Source organism: Eschrichtius robustus, chromosome 12 (assembly GCF_028021215.1).
Source record: "Eschrichtius robustus isolate mEscRob2 chromosome 12, mEscRob2.pri, whole genome shotgun sequence".
NCBI classification, from domain to species: domain Eukaryota; kingdom Metazoa; phylum Chordata; class Mammalia; order Artiodactyla; family Eschrichtiidae; genus Eschrichtius; species Eschrichtius robustus.
Window position 1 is genome coordinate 85,034,307 of NC_090835.1, and position 24,071 is coordinate 85,058,377.

The 24,071-nt window shown below is 48.8% G+C and overlaps 1 protein-coding gene across 1 annotated transcript; it reads left to right on the forward strand.

Annotated features, from left to right (window-relative positions):
- The first annotated feature begins 18,619 nt into the window (after positions 1-18,619).
- On the forward strand, positions 18,620-23,340 carry POU5F1 (POU class 5 homeobox 1). The gene is made up of 5 exons (XM_068556936.1): positions 18,620-19,024; positions 21,977-22,097; positions 22,367-22,497; positions 22,812-22,970; positions 23,074-23,340. Exons 1-5 carry the CDS (start codon positions 18,620-18,622, stop codon positions 23,338-23,340), a joined length of 1,083 nt encoding a protein of 360 aa, XP_068413037.1.
- Positions 23,341-24,071: the final 731 nt, after the last annotated feature.

A 24,071-nucleotide genomic window follows, 5' to 3' on the forward strand; every position in this document is an offset into this window, starting at 1 on the left:
TTGTTAATGTTAATAATAAAAATAAGATAATTGAAGGCAAGATGTATGAAGACATCTACCACAGCACTGTAAAGGCAAAAGCTGGAAACAACTAAAAATCCATCAGTAGGGGGCTGGTTAATTCAAAACAAATACAATGGAATTCTCCATTTTTGTGTCTTCTTTAGCTTCTTCAGAATGTGACTTGGTATTATTGTGTATCTTTTAAAACATTTGTCTGCCTTCCTTCAACTGTAGACTCTTTGAAGGTAGGGACCACTTCAAGTTTTAACAGTCTGAAAGTCAAATATTCTGCTCTGTTATCCCTATAAAGATATGAATTATTTAATCAAATGATTCTCTCCTGAGCTCATTAAGAGCTCCTGCTCTGGGCTTCCCTCGTGGCGCGATGGTTGAGAATCTGCCTGCCACGGGTTCGAGCACTGATCTGGGAAGATCCCACATGCCGCGGAGCAACTGGGCCCGTGAGCCACAACTACTGAGCCTGCGCGTCTGGAGCCTGTGCTCCGCAACAAGAGGCCGTGATAGTGAGAGGCCCGCGCACCACGATGAAGAGCGGCCCCCGCTCGCCGCAACTAGAGAAAGCCCTCGCACAGAAACGAAGACCCAACACAGCCAAAAATAAATAAATAAATTAAAAACCAAACCAAAACAAAAACTCACTCACTTTAAAAAAAAAAAAAAGAGCTCCTGCTCTTCGGACCCCTCCCACACCCTGTTCCAATCTACCAAATACCATCTGCATGGGCTGAAGCCCCAGAGAGAGTGAGGAGGCGGCACAAACAGCTTTTTCAGGGCAGATTCATGACTGATGACATGAGACACCTGACAAGCACCCAAACTAGGCCAGAGAGAAGAGGAGCAGAAAGAGCTCAAAAGCCCTGCTATCTGGCACCTCCACACTTTGTTTAAGAGAAGAGAGTAAAACAAACATACCACAACCACAGGATAATGATATAAGATCCTACATATCTGCAAGCCAACATTTTATGACTCGTATGATTTCAGGAAAGAGACAGATCAATGTGGCCAGAGGAAGCATTGAGGGTTTGGGGGGGCAGAGGTTGGGATTGAGAGGGGAAGTAGCTTGCTTCTTTGTAGCATATGTACTCTTTGCCAGGAACTTTAGATAGAATCTCCTTTAATCTTCACAATGTTCTTGTGAAGAGGAACCTTCCATTTCAGACATCTATACCTGAGAGTCCAGAGCTTAACTCATCAGTCTACAACATCACCTGGGAGCAAAGCTGGATGGATATCCAGGACTCCAGCCTCCAAGCCTGCCCTCTTTCCATTATCCCATCTCAGGACCCCAAAGAAGGAGGAAGAATTTGAATGGGTGGTGAGACTGGGGATAATGCATCAGCTGGATCTGCACTAAAACAGTGGAGAAGCATCCCTCCCTCCACTCCCCCATGCCTTCCTCAAAGAATTGAAATCATCCCCTCTGATTTACCCAGCACCCCTTCCTCTCCCTCTCCCTCTCTCCACAATGGCTAGAGTTGGGGAGGAACGAAGAAGAAATTGCTTTTGCCTTTCATGGACCCTTCTTCTCCTGGGGTCTCTGCCTTTCCACCTTTTACCTTTCCCCACACCAGCCCATTCACTTCACAACTGAGTGCCTATTGAGTGCCAAGAGCTGTCCTTGCCTCTGGGGATAAGAAAATGCGTAAGACAGCTCCTGCTCTCAAAGAGTTTACTGTCTGGGGGGAACGAAGGCCCTAGAGAAGATTGTAATAATCTTCTGTGTTAAAATTAGGTGTCATCCCCATCCTTGGAGGGAGGACAGGGGTAATTCAGGGAAGGTGACCTGGATGCAGCTGACACATAGGGTATGACAGGTTCCAGAACTCTCTTTACTGGAATTCATATCTGCACACAGGTAAATAATGTCTTTCTGACTGAATTCCTTTCAGTCTTCCTGAAAGATGAGCAAGCTCATTCCAGAACAAGGCAGACAGGTGGAGTGAAGAGAGCACTCCCCAAGGACATAGGCCGAGGACCTTTGAGTTCTACTGGTCACCACTGCCCACCCACACTTCTCCTAGGTCCAGCCTTCTTCCAAACCTCTCACAGCCCTTGACTACATTCCGTGGTGTTCCGCATGGGTACCACGGCCATAGCCAGCCTGACTATTGAGAAACCAAGCAGCACTGATCCTGGCTGAATTCATAGGGAAGCTGAAGTCTCTTTGAGGCAGAGATAAACTTGGCAGTTCAGCCTCATTAAAATCTTTAATTACAATTCCAAATGGTCTGCAAACCCATGAAAGGTCACTCAACTGATTAGCCATAACATCTACAGCTGATAAAGATACAGGGACAGGGGCATTCTTGAGAATGGAAACTGTGGGGACTGGAAACTGCTTCCATTGTTTGTGAAATAATCTGACAATGTAAAGGAAAATACCTGCCACCCACTGACCCAGCAGTCCAAGGTGGGGAATATCTCCTATGGAGGTAGCAGGTTAAGAACATGTAAGGATGTTTATTGTAGCTTTATTTGTTGTGCTGAACTGGAAACAACTCAAATGTCCATCCAGTGAAAGACTAGATAAATTGTGATGCATCCATATCATGGACTATTATGCAGTTATTAAAAAGAAGGAGTTTAATCTATATGTACAGAAGGATGTGTGTGAGTTGCAGACTATTATGAACAGCATTATCCCATCCCTGTAAAAGCAAAAAATAAAACCCTCAAATATGTGGACATCTGCTTGTATGGTCATTAACGAAACATCTGGAGGGGTTACATGGCAGACTGTTAATGTGGTTACCTCTTGGTGGTGGAAACAGAATACATTTGTTAACTTTTCATTTATAAATTTTTGGAGCATTCACCTATAACAAGAAGCACATATTACTTTTTATACTTTAAATTTTATATTGAATACATACAAAAGTTTCTTTGCGACGGTTGCACAACAATGTGAATGTACTTAATGCCACTGAATGGTACACTTATAAATGGTTAAAATGGTATATTTTATGTTGTGTGTATTTTACCACAATTTGAAACGAAACCAGAAAAACACCCATGCATCTTCAAATGCTCCAGTAACTGAGAATGGAAGTTGGGGCTAGTCAGAGGTTAGGAAATCAGACATGAAAGTAGATTTTTAAATTTAAAAAAAAATTTTTGTTTATTTTTGGCTGCATTGGGTCTTCGTTGCTGCCTGTGGACTTTCTCTAGTTGTGGCGAGCGGGGGCTACTCTTCATTGCGGTGCCAGGCTTCTCATTGTGGTGGCTTCTCTTGTTGTGGAGCACGGGATCTAGAGCACCCGGGCTTCAGTAGTTGTGGCGCGTGGGCTCAGTAGTTGTTGCTCCCGGGCTCTAGAGCGCAGGCTCAGTAGTTGTGGCGCAGGGGCTTAGTTGCTCCGAGGTAGGTGGGATCTTCCCAGACCAGGGATCGAACCTGTGTCCCCTGCATTGGCAGGCAGATTCTTAACCACTGCAGTACCAGGGAAGTCCCGAAAGTAGATTTTTAAAAGCATAATATTTAACTGGTGAAGAGGAGTCTGAGCATAAAAACAGTCATAATCCCATGGTGACCGAGGAAGAACAATTTATTTTTTAAAATTTTTTTCCAAAAATAGATTTATTTTATTTATTTATTGGCTGCGTTGCGTCTTCCGTGGCTGTGCGCGGGCTTTCTCTAGTTGCCGAGTGCTTACTCATTGCGGAGCACAGGCTCAGGCACGCAGGCTTCAGTAGTTGTGTCACACGGACTCAGCAGTAGTGGTGCACAGGCTTAGTTGCTCCGCGGCATGTGGGATCTTCCCGGACCAGGGCTGGAACCCGTGTCCCCTGCATTGGCAGGCGGATGCTTAACCACTGCGCCACCAGGGAAGCCCTGGAAGAACAATTTAAATTCATTAATCCAGTCAGGATGAACCAAAGCACCTCTGTCCATCAGGGTAGGGCAGAAGCCTGGCTCTGACTAGATTTAATCCAAAGGGATTCAAGGAAAAGGAAAAGTCCCGTCTCTCAAGCAGCTATGGCCCCATGGGAGCCTCCCTGGGATTCGCCACGGGGAGCCGGGTCGGGCAGTGGGGCTCGCCCTGCCTCGGGGCTAGATGAGCGAGCCGGGCCCTGGCCCGTTCCTGCTGGTGCTGCTGCTGTGCTGCAGCACATACCCCCTCCATGCCCCATCCCCAGCCCTGCAGCGAGAGGCTTGCCCCCCCGGAAAACCAAGGCCAGGTGCCCCGCCCGCACCGCCCCAAGGCCTGACCGTGCCTCACGGGGGCGCTGAGTTCTGGGGCCACTCAGTTGTGTCCACCCTCTCCGCTTCACCCCAAGCACACCCTCCCCCAAACCTCTGTGAAGCCCTTTGTGAGCGCCTCCTGCAGCCCAGCAACAGAGGTCTGGGGAGACAAGGTTGCCAAAGCTGAGAGAAGATAAGGCCATAAGTAACATTACCCCAAATCCTCTCCCATCACACTTCAGTCTGAAACTTAATCCCTACACTTAGTCCTACATGATGGTAGGAACTGAGCAGAGGGGGAAACGAGTTTTATATCGAATTGGTCTTGGCAACCCCCCACTACTGATGAACTATTTTGTGCTTGGTGCGAGGGATGAAAAGATGGATAAAATCTCATCTTAAAGGGTGTCAGTTTGGTTTAAGAAAAAAGAAAAAAAAAAACCGATTGAGTGAGCAGATTAGTGCAATAAAATATTAAAGATGCTATCACAGCAGAATGTGTAGGGTCAGGGACTTCCCAAAGGAGGATGTGAATTCTACATTCAGAGGTGCAGAAAGGCTTGAGAGGAAGTGGCTGAAATTCAATAATGTTGGAAGATAGGCAGGGTCTTGGGCAGACAAACCAGAGGGGGAAAAGGGCACTCCAGGCAACTGGGCAGCTAGAGTGGGCTTCTGGGAATCACAGGGAGATCTGAAAATCTGTCTGAGGGTAGGAAAGCATAGGCTGAATCAGAGCATATCGGTTTTTAGAGCCCTCCTCTCTGCCCTTGCATTCTGGGTATTTACTAACATTAAACTCTTGACTCTCAGCCATATTCCTTAGTCTTGTTTTCCTGTGTTACTGATGAGAGAGAGAGAGACTTAGAAGTTACACAGCTTCCCTAAATTTACACTGCTGGTATGTTGTTGAGTGAGAAACGTCAATCCAGATTTTTCTGATTCCAAATACTGGTCAGGTTCGTTTCTCACAGGAGCCAGGTGGAGAAATGGACTATTTTTGAAGGCATTGGGGAAGGTCTCATTGAAGGAATCTCAGGCAGGGCAGTAAAATGATCAGACTTGTGTTGAAAAAGCAGCTGTGTGGAGGACGGACGATGGGAGCTAGGAGGGTAATGAGAGAAGTCCAGAGGTGAGTGGGTGTTTCCAGGCAACACCTGGAGAATGAGCAGAGGGTAGGGCTTGAGGAAGTGACTCAGAAAACCCAATAGTCACGGCTGGGGTACTGGAGCCAGTTTGGGAGGCAGGGGAGAGGAGTCAGCTCCCAAACAGGAAAGTGACAGGAGGAAGTGACATCCAGAGTCACAGGTGGCTGAGAGACCACATCAGATAAGGGCTGAAAAGTGTTGGTGGATTTTGCAATTAGGAAGTGGATAGTAGGCCGGTCAGTCTGAGCTCGCAGGCACTTCCAGTGCCGCCCGCCTGAACTGACCTGTCGTCCAAGCCGACTGAGCACAGCCACTGAGACCAGCCCTCTTCTGAGCACCTGCTGCGGGCACGGAGCGCCTTGATAAAGCGTCACTGAATGCGCTGCAGCCACCCGGCTTCAGAAATGAGAGTTCATTAGCATTCACTCTGGAGATGCTCCTGTTCTTCACAGCTTTAAAGATCACTGTACCTGCTGGGTTATATTTCACGATAAATATGTTTTTGAAGGTGCCTTTGGGATGTCCAATAGGGACAGCTATTTTTATGCTGTTATTGTTGCTGTGGTCGCCGCCCACGTGGTGCTGGCCCTCTTTGTTTATGGCGCCTGGAATGAAGGCTCATGACAGTGGCGTGAAGACAAATAGGATTAATGTGAATATCACCTTTTGATAGCATTAAATTGATTTTTTAAAATGGTAAATGACTCTGGGATATTCATGATTTCAGTAAAGTTGCAAGAACATGTTAAAATCAAAAAAAGAAAAAAGAAAAATAAAGAAACTGGCTGGGAAAAAAAAAGAAAATAAAGAAGTTACATAAGAGTAGACTCTAATTTTTTGTTTAAAAAAGCGGTTTCATGAAAAGTAACCTTTTAGAGCATTCACCAAGCTGATGACAGTGGTTATGTTGGGAGGAAAGGTGTTGGAGGGCCTTTCGCTTTCTTTGTGGTGTTATTCTGAGATAGTTGATGTTACTTTATTACCAGAAAAAAGCAATCAAGTAAAATATTTTGTTAATTAAACGTGAGTGGGAACGAACTCTCAGAAAGAGAAAGCAAGAAAACAATCCCGTTTACAATTGCATCAAAAAGAATAAAATAATTAGGAATAAACTTAACCAAGGAGGTGAAAGACTTATACTCTGAAAACTCTAAGACATTAATGAACGAAATTGAAGACAATACAAGTAAACGGAAAGATATCCTGTGTTCATAGATTGGAAGAATTAATATTGTTAAAATGTCCAAACAACCCGAAGCAATCTACAGATTTAATGCAATCTCTATGAAAATATCCATGATATTTTTCACAGAACTGGAACAAATAATCCTAAAATTTGTATGGAACTGCAAAAGACCCCAAATAGCCAAAACAATATTGAGAAAAAAGAACAAAGCCAGAGGTACCATGGTCCCTAACTTCAGACTATACTACAAAGCTACAGTTATCAAAACAGTATGGTACTGGCACAGAAACAGACATATAGATCAATGGAACAGAACAGAGAGTCCTGAAATAAACCCATGCATATACGGTTAATTAATCTATGACGAAGGAGGCAAAAATATACAGTGGGGAAAAGACAGTCTCTCCAGTAAGTGACGTTGGGACAAATGGACAGCTACATGTAAAGGAATGAAATTAAAACATTTTCTCACACTTTATACAAAAATAAACTTAAAATGGATTAAAGACCTAAATGTAAGACTGGAAACCATAAATCTTCTAGGAGAAAATATAGGCAGTACACACTTTGACATAAGTCTTAGCAATATTCTTTTGGATCTGTCTCCTTAGGCAAGGGAAACAAAAGCAGAACTAAACAAATGAGATGTAATGAAACTTAAAAGCTTTTGCACAGCGAAGAAAATTATCAACAAAACAAAAAGGCAACGTCTTGGATGGGAGAAGATATTTGCAAATGATATGTCTCATAAGGAGTTGATATCCAAAAAATATAAACAGCTCATATAACTCAATATCCAAAAAAACCAAACATCCTGATTTTAAAAATGGACAGAAGACACGAATTGTCATTTTTCCAAAGAAGACATACAGATGTCTAACAGGCACATGAGAACATGCTCAATGTCATTAATCATCAGGGAAATGCAAACAAAACCACAATGAGGTATCACCTCACACTGTCAGAATGGCTATCATCAATAAGACAACAAACAATAAATTTTATTGGTGAGGATGTGGAGAAAAGGCAACCCTCATGCACCGTTGGTAGGAATGTAAATTGGTACAGCTACTGTGGAAAACAGTGTAGAGGTTCCTAAAGAAACTAAAAATAGAACAACCATATGATCCAGCAATTCCACTCCTGGGTATATATCTGAAGAAAACAAAAACACTAATTTGAAAAGATACATGTGCCCCAATGTTCATAGCAGCATTATTTATAATAACCAAGATATGGAGGTAATCTAAGTATCCATCAACAGATGAATGGATAAAGAAGATGTGATGTATATCTACAATGGAATATTATTCAGCCATAAAAAGAATGAAATTTTGCCATTTGCAACAACATGGATGGACCTGGAGGGTACTATGTTTAATGAAATAAACCAGACAAAGAAAGACAAATACTGTATGTTTTTACTTATATGTGGAATCTGAAAAATAAAACAAATGAATGACTATAACAACAGAAAACAGAAAGAGACTCATAGATACAGAGAACAAACTAGTGGTTACCAGTGGGGAGAGGAGTAGAGGGAGGGGCAAGATCGGGGCAGGGGATTAAGAGGTACAAACTACTAGGTATAAAATAAATAATATAGGGACTTCCCTGGTGGTCCAGTGGTTAAGACTCCATGCTCCCTATGCAGGGGGCAGAAGTTCGATCCCTGGTGGGGGAACTAAGATCCCAGGTACCATGCGGCGAGGGCTAAAAAAGTGTAAGATATAAGGATGTACTGTACAGCACAGGGAATATAGCCAATATTTTATAACAACTTTAAATGGAATATAGTCTATAAAAATATTGAATAACTATGTTGTACACCTGAAACTAATATAATATTATAAGTCAACTATACTTCAATAAAAAAAAATTAGAGGAAAAAAGTGAGGGGCTAAGGAGTAGAGAAGGACAATTTATTCTCGGAGCCTATTTTGGGAAGAGAAGGAGTGAGTCTAAAGGGAGAAATTTCTGGAAAAGGAGCCAATGATAACAGGAGTTATGTCTGACTAGCAATGTGTTTTAAAATACCTACCAGTTTTCTTTTCTTTTTTTTTTTTAGGGGGAGAGGTATTACCTCTTGTCCTCTAAGACAGGCACTATTTCCTCATTTTATACATGAGAAAAGTAAAGCTCAGAGACTTAAAACCAAGGCATTATATCTCATAAGACTCACCAATGAGGTGCTTGTTAAAAATAGATTATTGGGTCCCACCCAAACCTCCTGAGTCAGGCTCTAGAGAGGAAAGGCCTGGGAAACAAAAACCCCAGGTGATTCTTAGGCTCTGTCAAGCTTGAGGAGCACTGTCCTCAAACCCCCTACCTCTCTATTCCCCTGCTAGATAGAAGGGAATAACCAGGGGGTCAAAGGGAGGCCAAGGAAGAAACTTGAGGAAGAAAAGGGATGGCCCCGTTAGGGCAGTACAGCCCACAGATGAGTGTGCAGGGTGTGTGTGCGCATTGTGGATTAGCCCACCATTCTCTGAGTAAGAGTCAGAGGTCATCTCTGAAATAAAGGGGTGCAGTAGAGTGGCAGACGGTTTGAGGCCAGGGTAAGGCTTTAATGCCACTGGTGTATGGAGCAGAAGGGGTGGCGAGTCTTCCCTTGAGAGTGAACAGTCTCAGGAAGACACTGGGACATGGAACAACAGCAGGAGTAGAGATGCTCAAACATTCCTGGTCCAAGAGCGTAGAGTGAAGACAGGGAGTGGTGGGAGATGAGGGTGAAGTAAGTCTTTGAGGGGCCTTGTTTAGTCTGCTAAGGAGCTTGGAAGTCATCCTGAAAACGAAAGGGAATCCTTGAAGGAGCAGCAGAGAGCTATGCAGTCAGACACATATTTCCAGATTGATTACCCTGATTATATCAAGGAGGATGGATTTTAAATGGTTAAGATGGGAGGGAAGGAGTCCAATTGGAAAGACTCTGGCTGTAAACCAAGCAAGCAATGCTATGGGTTGGTTTGATGAGGATAAAGAGGAATGCCCAGATTTGAGAAATGGGAAGTTAAAAATGGGCAGAGCTTGGTAATGGTTTGAAACTGGAAGGTGTTGAGGTAGGCAGCAATCCAGTATAAGCGCCCATGTAAAGCACACCTGCCTATTGTTTGGGAATAGCCAGTTCTGCTATAGAAGACAAGAAGACAAATGGGACAGATGGACTTTATAAAGGTAAGCACACTGGGAATCTGTGAGACACGTTAGATGTCGATAAGTATGTATCAATAGAACACGTATTTGTGTGAACTGAGGTAGAAAGAGAGGGAGGGGGACTTCCCTGGAGGTCTAGTGGTGAAGACTCTATGCTTCCAGTGCAGGGACCGTGGGTTCAATCGCTGGGGAACTAAGATCCCACATGCCATGGGGCCAAAAAAAGAAAGAAAAAGAGGGTTTCCCCCCTGGTGGCGCGGTGGTTAAGAATCCACCTGCCAATGCAGGGGACACAGGTTCGAGCCCTGGTCCGGGAAGATCCCACATGCCGCAGAGCAACTAAGCCCATGCACCACACTACTGAGCCTGCACTCTAGAGCCCGCGAGCCACAACTACTGAAGCCTGCGCACCTAGAGCCCGGGCTCTGCAACAAGAGAAGCCACCAAGATGAGAAGCCTGCACCCAGCAACGAAGAGTAGCCCCCGCTCCTGGCAACTGGAGAAAGCCTGCACCCAGCAACGAGGGCCCAACGCAGCCAAAAATAAATAAATTAAATAAATAAATTAAAAAAAAAAAAAAGAAGAAGAAAAAAGAAAAAGAAAGGAAGGGAGGGAGGGAGGGAAGGACCAAAGTAGGCACTAAATACTCATGAGCCCTAAAACATATGAGACATCTGAGGCTATCAGTATGCATAACCCAGAATTCAGGCTGCAAGAGCCTTCCACCCAATTTGAACCTGATCTTAAATGTGTTAACCTCCCCTCATCGCTTTCCCTTGCTCCTCACGGTGTGTTTTACCTTTATTTAATAAACCACGTGGTTCAAGCATCTTAGTTTGGTCTGTGAGCCTTTTTGTTCCACGACCTCTGGATAGCTTCATGGTACTGTACCAGGAGGCCACTGTGACCTAGGTTAATTTCCCACACTACAACCCAGTTCTGACTTAAGCAAGCAGATAGGTCGGATGGTGATGCCACCTACCAGGAATGTAGGATGAGGGCCAGATTGTTCCCTGGTGGGGGCTAAGAGGATATCCTTAGTTTAGATATGTTGAATTTAAGGTGATGTAGGACATTCTGTCAAGATGGCCAGTAGGTGGTTGGGTACACTGATGTGAAGTGCAAGGATTTGGACAGTGGAGTCATTACTATCTAAAACTAGGAGCCTGGATGAGATCCTGCAGGGCAGTAAGAGTTTCCCTCCCCATTGTTCACTCCCCATGCCCCTTACTCACTCTTTTGCTGTCCTAATGATAGTCCTACCTCCTCACCTTCTTACAGGATACTTGTGGAATCATCTCCCTAAAAAAGTGCCCACTAGACATAACCCATTCCCACCATTTCTTTTCCCCTCAGCAACCTATTCTCTGCACTTCAGCTTCATCACTCTTTCCCAGCCCAGCCCTGAGCAAGCCCTTTATGAATTCTCAAGCTCTTGGATGACCAGTCTTTCTAATGGTGCTGCAAGGAGGGCAGGTGGGCAGAGGTCCAGGCATCCTGGTCTGAAGCCAGGGACCTAGGGGTTTGGGAAAAGCTGATTCTCAAAATGAAGGCCAAAGCCCAGTACCTTGTCATCAACTAAGAAGCATCGTGGAGCAGAAGAATCAGAGCCAAGGTGATGGGGAGTGAAGGGAAGAGCTCAAAGCAGCCCTAAAGATATGGAGTTGTTCATTCATTCTTGTTAAACTAATATTTATTAAACTCGAAGCCAGGCACCCTGCTGAGCACTCTGGATACAGCACCCTTCACTGATGCTGCCTCCTCCTCCTGGGGGGTTTCATCCCTGACTCCAGACCCTAGTGTGTACCTGATGGTGCCCAAAGGATTGGATATTGAGTATTGAGTATTGGAAAGGGTAGGACTTAAGTATAAGACTCCTACCTTTCTCCAGTCAGGGAACAGGGCTAGAGAGTTCTCCATGGTCTCAAGAACCCCAGGCCTTCCCTTCAGGTGAAAAAAAAAAAATTGTATCCAACTTTTTCAAATCCAGGGTCTGGGAAATAAATGGCCTTTCTGACATAGCCACCTTCCCATCTCCACCAGTAGTTATAGGAACCCTGGAGACCTGGTCAGGGTCCCAAGAGAAGTATATTTCTAACCTACATCATTTTTTTTTTTTTTCATCTAGCAAATGTCTGAGGGTCTAGTAAATGCTGTTCATGGTGCTTTACCAATAATAAACATTACAATAGCAGCTACTGGGACTTCCCTGGTGGTCCAATGGCTAAGACTCGGAGCTCCCAATGCAGGGGGCTCAGGTTCGATCCCTCATCAGGGACCTAGATCCCACATGCCACAAGTAAAAGACCCTGCATGCCGCAACTAAAAAGATCGGCATGCCACAATGAAGATCAAATATCCTGCATGCCACAATGAAGATCGAATATCCTGCGTGCCACAACTAAGACCCAGCATGGCCGAATAAATAAATAAATATTAAAAAATAAACAGCAGCTACTAGTTCTTGAATTTCTTGAATTCTTATTGGCAGGTATGACATTAACACTGGCATGCATTATATTATTTGATCACTATTGTTATCTCCAATTCCCAGATGAGGAAATTGAGGCTTAGAGAGGTTCAGTTACATTTGCTATGGACAATATATCTAGTAGTGGCATTTGGATCTGGGATTTAAACATGTTGCTGTGTAAGGCATACAGTTAATATGGTTAATAATATGGTAGTAACACTTTAAAAAAAATATTTATTTATTTATTTATTTAGGCTGTGCTGGGTCTTAGTTACGGCACGGGGGATCTTCGTTGCGGCATGCGGGCTCATTCATAGCTGTGGCATGTGGACTTCTTAGTTGTGGCATGTGAACTCTTAGTTATGTCATGCATGCAGGATCTAGTTCCCCGACCAGGGATCGAACCTGGGCCCCCTGCACTGGGAGCGCAGAGTCTTACCCACTGGACCACCAGGGAAGTCCCCAGTAGTAACACTTTTGGAGACAGATGGATACTACTTTTCGTGATGATCATTTCATAATGTATGCAAATGTCAAATCACCATGTAGTACACTTGAAAGTAATATAATACTGTATGTGAAATGTACTTCAATTAAAAAAGCTTGATGAGGCTTCCCTGGTGGTCCAGCGGTTAAGACTCTGTGCTTCCACTGCGCGGGTTCTGTCTCTGGTCAGGGAAGTCCTGCAAGGGCAAGGTGCGGCCAAAAACAAACAAACAAACAAAACCCCATGATGCTGGGCACAGGGCATGGGTCCCTGCCTTCAGGAGGGCTCAGTGTGGTCAGTACCATGACTGTGGCATGAGCAGGGCATGATGGGAGCAAAGGAGGGAGCCACTTGCTGCAGGGCATGAAGGGTGGGGTGCAGCATGACTTTGGTGGGGATGTGCATGACCGGGAAGATATGTCTTGGAGAATGAGTGAGGGTTTATCAGCCGAGGAAGGGAATTCCAGGCATTTTGGAAAGTGGTGGGAGTGGAGGTAGAGAAAACTAATGTTTTGTTCTCCTTTGGAGTTCTGGGACTTCGGCATTTCAGAGTCACACGACTTGCTTGGGAATCAGAGCACCTGGGGACACTGGCAATACAAGTCTGATGGCCAGGACTCCCTTCTCAGTACACTTGAGTCTTTCAATTCCAGCAAAAGCAAGCTAGAAAAAAACAGAACTACAGATGGAGAGAAGTGAAAAGAGTAATCCTTCTTGACCAAGAGCTGCCTCTACCATTTCAGGAAATACCTGGAAGCTGGGGTGGGGCCCCAGCCTTCAGCCTATGATAGGAATGATAGGTGGGGACTGAGCAGTGGGGAAGGTGAAGGGGCCGAGGGCATGGTGGGGAGGGATGAGGGAGCAGACCTCTATTGCATTAAATGTGTCCTTCGTGAGCACGGTTTTTTGTTTGTTTGGCCACACCACGTGGCATGTGGGATCTTCCCAGACCAGGGATCAAACCCATGTCCCCTGCATTTGAAGTGCGGAGTCTTAACCACCGGACCACCAGGGAAGTCCGTGCATTATCTTTGTCCTTCATGAGCACAGTTCTATTGCTGACCAGCCTAGCCACTGGGCTTGCCTTCTCTCACACATATTTGCTCAATCCATTCTCTACTTGGTGTTCAAGTTCTGGCCCAGGGCTTAGCACCCCAGGGTACTCAGGGCGGGGCGTGACCGACAGTCACCATGGAATGTGGTGTGAATGGTGCCTGGGTGGCAGCCCAGGCCCTGTTGTGGAGGATGCATGGCAGTGTGGCAAGACCAGAGGTGGCAAGTCCCCCCTGGTCTAGGAGTCTCTAGGTCTCCTTTGCCACCACTCCTCCCTGTCCCACTGGCCCCCTCAGTGCGTGTGCCTCTCTACAAAGCCCCCTAGAAGAGAGCCCATCCCAACATGCAGGGCCCGTGGTTTCTGTCCTCTGGTGTCCAGCTGTCCCTGAACCCTGGGTCTTTGGGACCTCAAGCCATCTGATCCCAGTGGGATGGGACTGCTTAGAGCCAGCAGTCCACTGAGATGCCCTTTGACACAGCAGAGGTTTCCTGTCTGGTGGCATCCCAGTCCGATGCTGGGTCTCTGCAGGACCTCAGATGAGCAGCCAGGGTAGCCCAGGGAAAGGGTCGGGGAGCCAGGCTGGTCTGTCAGTGCCTCACATGCCCACATCTTTCAGAGCCTCTTGGTTCTAAGCAACACACACCCACCCCTGTCTGGATCTTCTTTGGGCTCCTGGCCTCTGGAGTGGTCACTGTGGGAGCTGTAGGCACCTTCCTCTGGAAGAAGTGGCAGAAGGGCAGGGCAGCAGGTTTGCTCAGAATTTTAGAACTGTCTTTCTTTTTCTTTTTTTAGTTGCGGCATGCACGTGGGATCTAGTTCCCCGACCAGGGCTCGAACCCAGGCCCCCTGCATTGGGAGCGCAGAGTCTTACCCACTGGACGACCAGGGAAGTCCCGACAGGTTTTGCTTTCTTTTTCTTTTCTTTTCTTTTCTTTTTAAAGAATTTTAGAGCTGGAAGCGACCTTAAGGATCATCTGGTTTCCCTCTCTCTGGGAGGCTGAGGTCCAAGAGCAGCGATTTAGAGAAAAGCAACTGAGGAGGGAATATGAAAAATATGAAAAGAAGAAGGAGTAGGTCAGGATTTCCGTTTCCTCTCTAGCCTTTGTCCACACACACAGACACACACACACACACAAAGTTTTACTTCCTGAAGTATGTTTCTTATAAGTTCCCAAACACCAAAACCAAATCAAAACTGGCCTCCCAAACTCATCAAACAAATCTTGATCAAACTCGAGGGGAAACTCTGCTAGATTTCCCAGGAAGGCTGCTGGGAGATGGGGGTGCGGGGCGGGAAAGCCTGTGTCAGCATCTCACTGAGTCCCTCCTCTCCCACCCCTCCAACCCCAGTTTTTCTTCACAGGCGTGCGGAGAGAGATTGCTAGTCCCATGACAACTAAGTGGTGAGGATAGAGAGGAGGGTGTACGGGAGAGGGGCAGCACTTTTATGTCTGAGCTGGAAGGAAATTTAGGGCTCATTTGGTCCAATTCCTCTTTATTAGATGAGGAAACCAAGGCACAGAAAGTGAGGCGCCATCCACTGGGGTGTCAGAGCCAGGGCCCAGGACCCTGGTCTACAGACCCTTGGTTTATTCCTGACCTCTTCTCCTGGCTTCCCCTCCCTCTTGCTTTCACTTCTCTATCTCCCTACAGACTACAAGCAGAGAGCTGACCCCTAGATTTGAGGTAACAGTACCTGGATTTGGGAAAAGAAGATTTCAGTTTGCAGACCTTGCAGGAGAGATCATAGGGTCAGTTGTTGAGAAGAAGGGGGGTGGTTTACGGTGAGCAGTGGAAAATGTGTAAATTGAGATTAAGGGAGATATTCTCCCAAAGTGGGCAAAGCCTGAACCCTTCTCTCCTCAGCCTTCCATTCTTTCCCTTTCTTCTGCCTTCAGATTGACAGAAGCCAGAAGTCAAAATAAGGGGTTTGCCACCCTGGTCTAGAGCAAGTCTCCGTTGGTCCCCATGAGCCATTTCAGCTGGTTTTCCCAACAGAACAGCGAGGGGATGGCTGGGCCGATAGCAGCAAGGCCACCATTGCACCTCTTAGCAACCAAGCCAGGCCAGCCACACCTGGCAGGGAGTGGTGGCCCTCACCTGCCCTCCTTGGGTCATGCTCTACAACCAGATACTTGCGTTTGTCTTTGTGTAGGACCTTGACATTGCACTATAATAAAGGTGTATGTGGAGAGTTTGTGAGCCCAGTCCTAAATTGGTTTTGGGGACTTGAAGTTGTTTAGTGACTCCCTAAGACCCAGGAGAGTGGAGGAGCCAGGTCTGATGACTCAACCCCGCTTCCAGTCTCCTCTGGGCCTGCACAGAGCTGGCCTGGGCAGGGGCTGGCTAGGACTGCAGACAAACTTAACTTTCCATTAACGTTCTGGGTCAGGCTCCAGGCAAGCACCTGACTGATCTGGCTCAGATCTCTGGCTACAAGCCAGCCAGGCAGCCAGGCACCCTCGCCTCCTCTGTCTCTCCCTCTGGAATGGGACTCTTGCTCAGGCCAGAAACATACCACCTAGAGCAACTATTGATTGTAATCTAAAAAACAGAGGGTGTTGTTGAGTGGGGGGAGAAGAGGAAGGTGTTTTAGGGGCCGCTGGGAAGACAGGGGTACAGGGGCTCTCTGGACCACATGGGGGAAGGGGTTTCTGGGAGCCTAGAGGGCGGAGAGCCAAGAAGCACTGCTGTAGGAGATTTCTCAGGTCCGCCCCTCCCCCTCCTCCGGGAGGCCGTCTTCTTGGCAGACAGCAGATAGATGCATGACAAAGGGGCTGTGATGGCTCTGTCCTGGGGGTTGGGGAGATGGCTGGGGAGGGGCCCCTCCTGGTCCAAAGCACACCTCTCCACCCCCACCAGGCCCCTTAATCTATCTGCCTTTTGGGCAGTTAGTGGTTTAGTGGTGAATACAGCTCCAGTTTCGCTGCCCTGTAGATCTTCCAGCAGACCTATGGGAAGTATTGAAATGCATGCATACAATTAGTTGCCCAAAAAGTACTTAGAGATGGGCTGGAGCAGGGGCTGTGTGATATAGATTCAGAGGAGAAAAAAACCAAAAACAAAAAAAACAGGCTCAAAGGACTCCCAGATACCACCAAGTTGAAGATGGCTGGCCACAGTCAAGAGGACGCCCAGCAGGACCCCGAAGCCCCTCAGAAGGTAGATGCTGAGCAAACAACCTCAGACGGGGCTGAGATGAAGAGATGTCTAAGTCGGCAGAGGTCCATGTCCCAGGCTCAGGATTCTGGCCTTCCAAGCTGTAGGGAGCTCTGGTCTACAGCCTTTCCGGAGGCCCCCCAATTCACCTCAGGGCCTTCATTTAGGGCAAGTTTGGGGAGCAGACAGACAAACCTCATCCCAAGCAGAGAGGCAGTCTGAAAGCTATTCTCTTGCAAACAGAATCAAGCACTATGCCTGCAGTGTGAGCCCTCAGGACAGGCCCAGAAAAATAGACCCTGTGGGAGAGCTTAGGGCAGGCTTCCTGCACACCCCCCCAAGTCGCTCTCCACCCCCTCCTCATCTTTTCACCAGCCCCCCTACACAAAGGTCTGGGGGGGCTGGGGGAGGGGTAGATGATGAGGCTGGACGCCTGAGTCCTCTAGAGGGGGACAGGAGACCTAGGTCCCAGTGGGGGTCCCTGTCTGAGGCTCAGTCTTTGAGGGGATGGGGGGGTTATTGCTGGAGCTCTTTTAGCTGCTCTGAGGGGGATTCCGTGTGAGGGGATCGGGGCTGGGGGGTTGGGGGGCAGGAAGCTGTCCCCAGGGGAGCCATCCAGGCCCATTCAAGGGTTGAGCACTTGTTTAGGGTTAGAGTTGCCCCCTCTGGGGACCAGGATTGTCCAGCCAAGGCCATTGTCCGGCCCCCTTCCCCCCGTCCCTCCCAAGCCTCTTTGAACCTGAAGTCAGATATTTTTTTCTTCCCCCCTCCCTCCTGGGCTTTCCCCACCCAGGGCCTAGGGCCGGAGGCCTGGGCTGGGAGGTGGGGGAGGGAGAACAGTCAACTACGGACTAGATAATGTGGGTCTCTGAAGAGGGGGGCAAGGAACTTGATGTGCGTGACCCACAGTGGGGGACCCATGAGGGGGCGTCTGATTCTTCTGTCTGGACAAAGATTGGGAGACTCAGGACCAGTCAGCCCAGAGCCTGGCCCCTAGAAGGGAAAGTAGGGGTTCCATCCCTGACTCTGGTAGGTGAGGGGGCTCTGAAGCCGGGAAAGCCGGGGATGGAATGGAAGCCTGTCTGGCAGTCTGCCCCTGGTGATGGGGTGGAACTTAGCAGGCTGGGCAGATGGCTGCTGGGCATCGCAGCTTTGGGGTAACTGAATCTGGCCAGTAGTCTAAATGGGAACAACTAGGTTCCTGGATTGGGGGTGCAGGAGGGCAACGGGGAGGGGGGCTGTTAAGGAATTGAGGGGTAGCCCCATCAGGACTTGACACATAAACAATTAATGCTTGAGGAGCCGAGAGGGTGGCTGGGTTCGGGTGAGGGGACGGTGCCAGGGTGTCTGGAGAGGGGTCCAGCAGCCGGGCTCCTGAAGAACCGGCAGGAGGTGTGGAAGAGATTCCAGGCAGCTCTGGTGTGTGCGGAGCGTCGGGAGGGCCGGGCGGCCTGTTGGGAGTTGGGAGTGAAGGCCCGCATGGGGGACCTGCACCTAGAGCCTCGGGATCTGGGGCCTGGAGAAGCGCCCGCTGGAGCTGCCTGGCTTTCGGCTCCCAGACACCACCGCCAGCAGCCGGCAAACACCCTCCGCCTCAGTTTCTCCCACCCCCACCGTCCCCTCCCCCACCCATCCAGGGGGCGGGGCCAGAGGTCAAGGCTAGTGGGTGGGATTGGGGAGGGAGAGAGGTGTCGAGCCGTCCCTAGGAGAGCCCTCGTTTTCCTAGGCCCCCGGCTTGGGGCGCCTTCCTTCCCCATGGCGGGACACCTGGCTTCCGACTTCGCCTTCTCGCCCCCGCCGGGCGGTGGAGGCGATGGGCCGGGAGGGCCAGAGCCGGGCTGGGTTGATCCTCGGACCTGGATGAGCTTCCAAGGGCCTCCCGGTGGGTCAGGGATCGGGCCGGGGGTTGGGCCCGGCGCCGAGGTGTGGGGTCTTCCCGCGTGCCCCCCGCCCTATGACTTCTGCGGAGGGATGGCCTACTGTGCACCTCAGGTTGGAGTGGGGCTGGTGCCCCAAGGCGGCCTGGAGACCCCTCAGCCCGAGGGCGAGGCGGGAGCCGGCGTGGAGAGCAACTCCGAGGGGGCCTCCCCGGAGCCCTGCGCCGCCCCCGCTGGCCCCGTGAAGCTGGACAAGGAGAAGCTGGAGCCGAACCCCGAGGAGGCGAGTGAGCTGCTGGGGGCGGGCGGCGGGGGGCGACCGCGCCGGCCGGGGGCGGCCACGCGAGGGGAGGTGGTCGCCTGCAGCTGCCCGGGTCGCCGACCCAGGAGGGGAGCGGGCGAGGGCGGCGCCCCGGGACGCGTGTGTGGCGACTGCAGGCCGCCCTGAGCAGGGGCCCGGTGGGAACTAGGGACTGGAATTTAGAGAGAACCGCAGGTGAGGGCAGGGCGGCCTGGGGCAGTCGGAAGTTGGCCTTGCTTCCCCCCTCGGCCCTTGTCAAGTAGGTCCTTCCACTTCCTAGGTCTGACCTGGGTCGGGTCACTCATTACCAGCCCAGCACCAGACCCAGCTTGGGGTTGGAGCCCCTTCTTCTACCCTGATCCCTTCTTGAAAATTTGAGCTTGATCAGATCCAGGATCTCCGCCTTAGGGTTAAGTGTGGCCTGAGGGTGAAAACAGTGCTTATCCCAGGGTTATTGTTCCTGAAAGTCTAGGGTGTGACTGGTTTCTGATAGAAGCTCCTGTTTGGGCTGCGTGGATGTATGGAGTTTGGGTTTACCCTCCATTAAGTTTAGGGCTTGTCTTCCCTTGACCTCTGCCTTGGGCCCAGTGAGTCACCGTCAGGCAGAGTGCACACCCTGACACCCCCTTGTAGAGAGCTGGAAACACCAATTTCAGCCGTAATTCCATAAGTAGTGAACAGGGGGAGAAAAGGGGAAGAAGTCATCTCCAGGCCATTCCCCAAATGTAGGGTTTGCTGAGGGAATTGAAGACTTCCGCATCCAGCCCTGCTGGGGACTATTAAGGATATATCTTCTAGTCCGAGGAAGAGACAAGTGCAAGCAATTAGAGATCAAGTACTAAACCTTTAGACCTCTTGGAAGGTGGTGTGATTGGTTGCAGCTGACCGAGTAGCCCTAGACTCTTTGCTCGAGGCGACGGCTGAGCCTTGAATGATAATGGCTGCCAATTGTGGTCCATTTCCTAAATGCCTGGCTGTGGGCTCAGTTTCTACATCATTATCTCATTAACTGGCACAAGATCTCCTAGGGAGGTATTATTAGCCTATTTCACGGGTCTTAACTGCTAAATGGTAAAGCTAGGATTTGAACTGGGGTTTACCTTATTTCAAATCCCCAAAATATGATTTGGAAAAGCCGAGATGGGAACAGCTGACGTTTATAGGTTTGCGACATCGGTTGAGCAGAAGTTGGGAATGGAAGTTACCTTATTTGAGTTTGATGTGATTGATGACCCTTGAAATACTTCCCTTAGGTTTCCAGGACTGCACAGAGGCCTGGCTGCTCTTGTTCATCTTCTGGCCACTGGCCTTCATTGGAGAGCCTCAGGGCTCCATCCATCAACCTCTGCTCTGTCTACCTTTCATCCACCTCTCATCCACCCTCAAGGCTCAAATATCTTCTAGACATGACCACTGCATTTTCTGTCTCCTGCGGGGATGGCTCCCTGCACTGCCCCACCCTGTCCATCTCCCAGTAGTTTAAGGCCCAAACCAGTCATCCTCATTCCTTTCACATCCTTACATCCAATCCTTTGGACACGCTGCTATCTTTACCTTGGATATACATCCTGAATCAATCACTTAGAGCCATCCTGGTCCCAGCCACCATCATTAGGCTGGGATTGCTGCAGTTGCCTCTTTAGTCTATGGTCAGTACATCAACTGGAGTGAACATTTTAAAATGTGAGAGTCAGATCATTTCACTGCACAAAACCCTTCAGCGCCTTTCCACTTCTCTGAGTGAACCAAAGTTACGGCGGCAGCTCCAGGATCTGCTCTGCTCACCTCTCTGACCTCATCAGCTCCCCTTCTCCCCTTTCCTCAGTCCTCTCACCCTGCTCCGCCCATGCTAGCTTTGCTGCTGGCCTTGTTGCTGGCTTTGCTACTACCAGGGCCCACCCACCTCAGGGCCTTTCCACTTTGCTCCTTCCTTTTGCTCAAACATCACCTCTGACTGTCTTATTTAAAATTGTCACTTTCCCCATAATTCCCTACTCTGCTTTACTTTTTTCCATAGCACTTCTAACATACTGGATAATAATTTCATCACAGTGAAAGCCCCTTGGGGCTAGGTTTCTTTCTTTCTTTTTTAATTAAAAAAAAAATTATCTATCTATTTGGCTGCGCCGCCAGGTCTTAGTTGTGGCACGTGGAGTCTTTTAGTTGCGGCATGCAGGCTTTTAGTTGTGGCATGTGGGATCTAGTTCCCTGACCAGGAATGGAACCCGGGCCCCCTGCACTGGGAGTGTGGAGTCTCAACAGCTGGACCACCACGGAAGTCCCTGGGGCCAGGGTTTTTGGTCTACTTGGTGTAGCCACTGGTTTGCAGAAGGTGCTCAATAAATATGTTGAATTAGTCAATGAGGATGCTTTTATATTGCAGAAAGATACAGTTAAAAATAAGGGATAATCAGATTTTTAAAAATTGAGCACTAACTATATACAAAGCATGTTATTCATACCTCGTATGACGACTGTTTTGTAGTGTGTTTGTGAATGTGCATGCCTTGTCATAGTTTGTGGGACCCTCAAAGTAAGCTGGAGAGAGTATATTTGGAAAGAGAACCAGAGACATGGTGCTCTGTATCTCTACACTCAACACTTCCTCAAACTGAGGTAATACTAGAGTCAAAAAGCTTTTGTGAGTGTTAAAGAACTAAAGGGCAGGAGCCCCCTTCATAACCTGACAGGTGTTCTCATTGAGGCCTGGGCTTTTCTTTGCATTATCGAATGACGTTCTGCATCTGATGGATGTGTCACTTTCTGGGGTAAATGACATTTGTATATAGTTTATTTCTACTTATTAGGTGGGCAGCCTGGAAGCAGAGATGCTCCCATAGACTGTTTATTCCTTGGGGCCCAAATGGAAGGGGGGGTGGGGTGGGTAACTGGTATGTTTATGTTCTTACATGTCCTCTGCCTTTTAAAATGCAGTCCCAGGACATCAAAGCTCTTCAGAAAGACCTTGAACAATTTGCCAAGCTCCTAAAGCAGAAGAGGATCACCCTGGGATATACCCAGGCCGATGTGGGGCTCACTCTGGGGGTTCTCTTCGGTGAGTCTCACCTAGCATGTTCTGACCCACAGAACACAGGGACCACATCTCCCCTGGAAGGAACATCCCTGAATTTGGGCCTTTCCTCCCCACCAAGGGAGTGAGAGAAGGGTGTTTCTACCCTCTTTAGGGGTGAGGTTAGAGGGGGAAGAGATACCGTACTTGTGTGGGATCTTGGGAGGGCAGGAAGAGGTGGCAAGCCCTGGGTCTTGGGGTCGAAAGGGCCCTGCCTGCTGCCTCACCTTGCTTCTTTCAACCCACCTCCCCAGGGAAGGTGTTCAGCCAAACGACCATCTGCCGTTTTGAGGCTTTGCAGCTCAGTTTCAAGAACATGTGTAAGCTGCGGCCCCTGCTGCAGAAGTGGGTGGAGGAAGCTGACAACAACGAGAATCTGCAGGAGGTGAGGGTGGGAGGGATGCATAGGGACCCGCCTGGTCTCAGCCCGATTTCCACTGCTTCCATCCATGGCTGGCAGCTCTCCCTCTTGGAGGCAGTGGTCCTCACTGGGATGGAGTGCAATTCCTCAGTTCTGCTGGGAGAAGGTCCAGGGCCACTGGTCTAAACCCACCCTTCCAGGATCTTTCTTGTGGCCCTGGTGCCAGTCAGTGCTCCTGAGCAGCTGGCTCTTGAGTCATTGACCTCATGATGCTGTTGCTCAGCAGGTTCGAGGCTTGCCTTCCCACTTCCTTCCTTGTCATCTCCCCACCTGCCCAGATATGCAAGGCAGAGACCCTCGTGCAGGCCCGGAAGAGAAAGCGGACGAGTATTGAGAACCGAGTGAGAGGCAACCTGGAGAGCATGTTCCTGCAGTGCCCAAAGCCCACCCTGCAGCAGATCAGCCACATCGCTCAGCAGCTCGGGCTTGAGAAGGATGTGAGTGCCCCTGTCCGCGTCCCTGTGTGCTCCATCTCCTCCTCCCCATTCACACCTCCCAGAGCTTATGATCGAATGTCCCTCTCCCGTCTTCCACTCCCAGGTGGTCCGAGTGTGGTTCTGCAACCGTCGCCAGAAGGGCAAACGATCAAGCAGTGACTATTCGCAACGAGAGGATTTTGAGGCTGCTGGGTCTCCTTTCTCAGGGGGACCAGTATCCTTTCCTCTGGCTCCAGGGCCCCATTTTGGTACCCCAGGCTATGGGGGTCCTCATTTCACAACGCTGTACTCCTCAGTCCCATTTCCTGAGGGTGAGGCCTTTCCCTCGGTGTCTGTCACCACTCTGGGCTCCCCCATGCATTCAAACTGAGGTGTTTGCCCTTCCCAGGAATGGGGGCAGAGGAAGGGGGACAGCTAGGGAGAGAACCCTGGGGTTCGTACCAGGGCTTTGGGATTAAGTTCTTCATTCACTAAGAAAGGAATTGGGAACACAAAGGGTGTGGGGGCAGGGAGTTTGGGGGAACTGGTTGGAGGGAAGGTGAAGTTCAATGATGCTCTTGATTTTAATCCCCACATCACTCATCACTTTGTTCTTAAATAAAGAAGCCTGGGACCTAGTAGGTGGATACTTTTGTGCTTGGTTTATTCTCCTCTAGTTATTGAAGCGTGGATGGGGATAGTTAATAGTGGGTATTAATAGCTCTTCCACCCAAATGACCCTGAGACCAAGGATGCCATTTAAACTGCCCAGAGTCACAATGTCAGAGGGAGATCTGGGATTGGATCCCAAGTTTATATGTAGAGGGCTCTTATAGGTGTGAGCTAGTTCTTAGGAGCCTGTGACCTGGGGAAATTGGAGGTGAACACCTTATTTTTGCCCAAAGATGCAGTTATTACATAGCCCATTCCCTATTAGGAGCTGGCTTTTTGCTTTTCCCCACTCTACTCTGGAAGTCCTCAGTGGCTTTGTGCTAAGAAATCAAGTCTTTTAGGTATTCATTTCTTCTGCATATCACCCCAACCGGAAACTCTACTTTGTGCTTTCTTGATACCTGGGTCCATTTGGTTTCCACTTAAGGTTTTTGCCTACCCTGTCTGTGA

Excerpts from the sequence above, each read along its gene's own strand:
- POU5F1 (XM_068556936.1), top strand. The coding sequence starts at position 18,620 with ATGGCGGGACACCTGGCTTCCGACTTCGCCTTCTCGCCCCCGCCGGGC. Across the intron at positions 19,025-21,976 it reads TGGAGCCGAACCCCGAGGAG|TCCCAGGACATCAAAGCTCT; the intron begins GCGAGTGAGCTG and ends TTTAAAATGCAG. Across the intron at positions 22,098-22,366 it reads CACTCTGGGGGTTCTCTTCG|GGAAGGTGTTCAGCCAAACG; the intron begins GTGAGTCTCACC and ends CCACCTCCCCAG.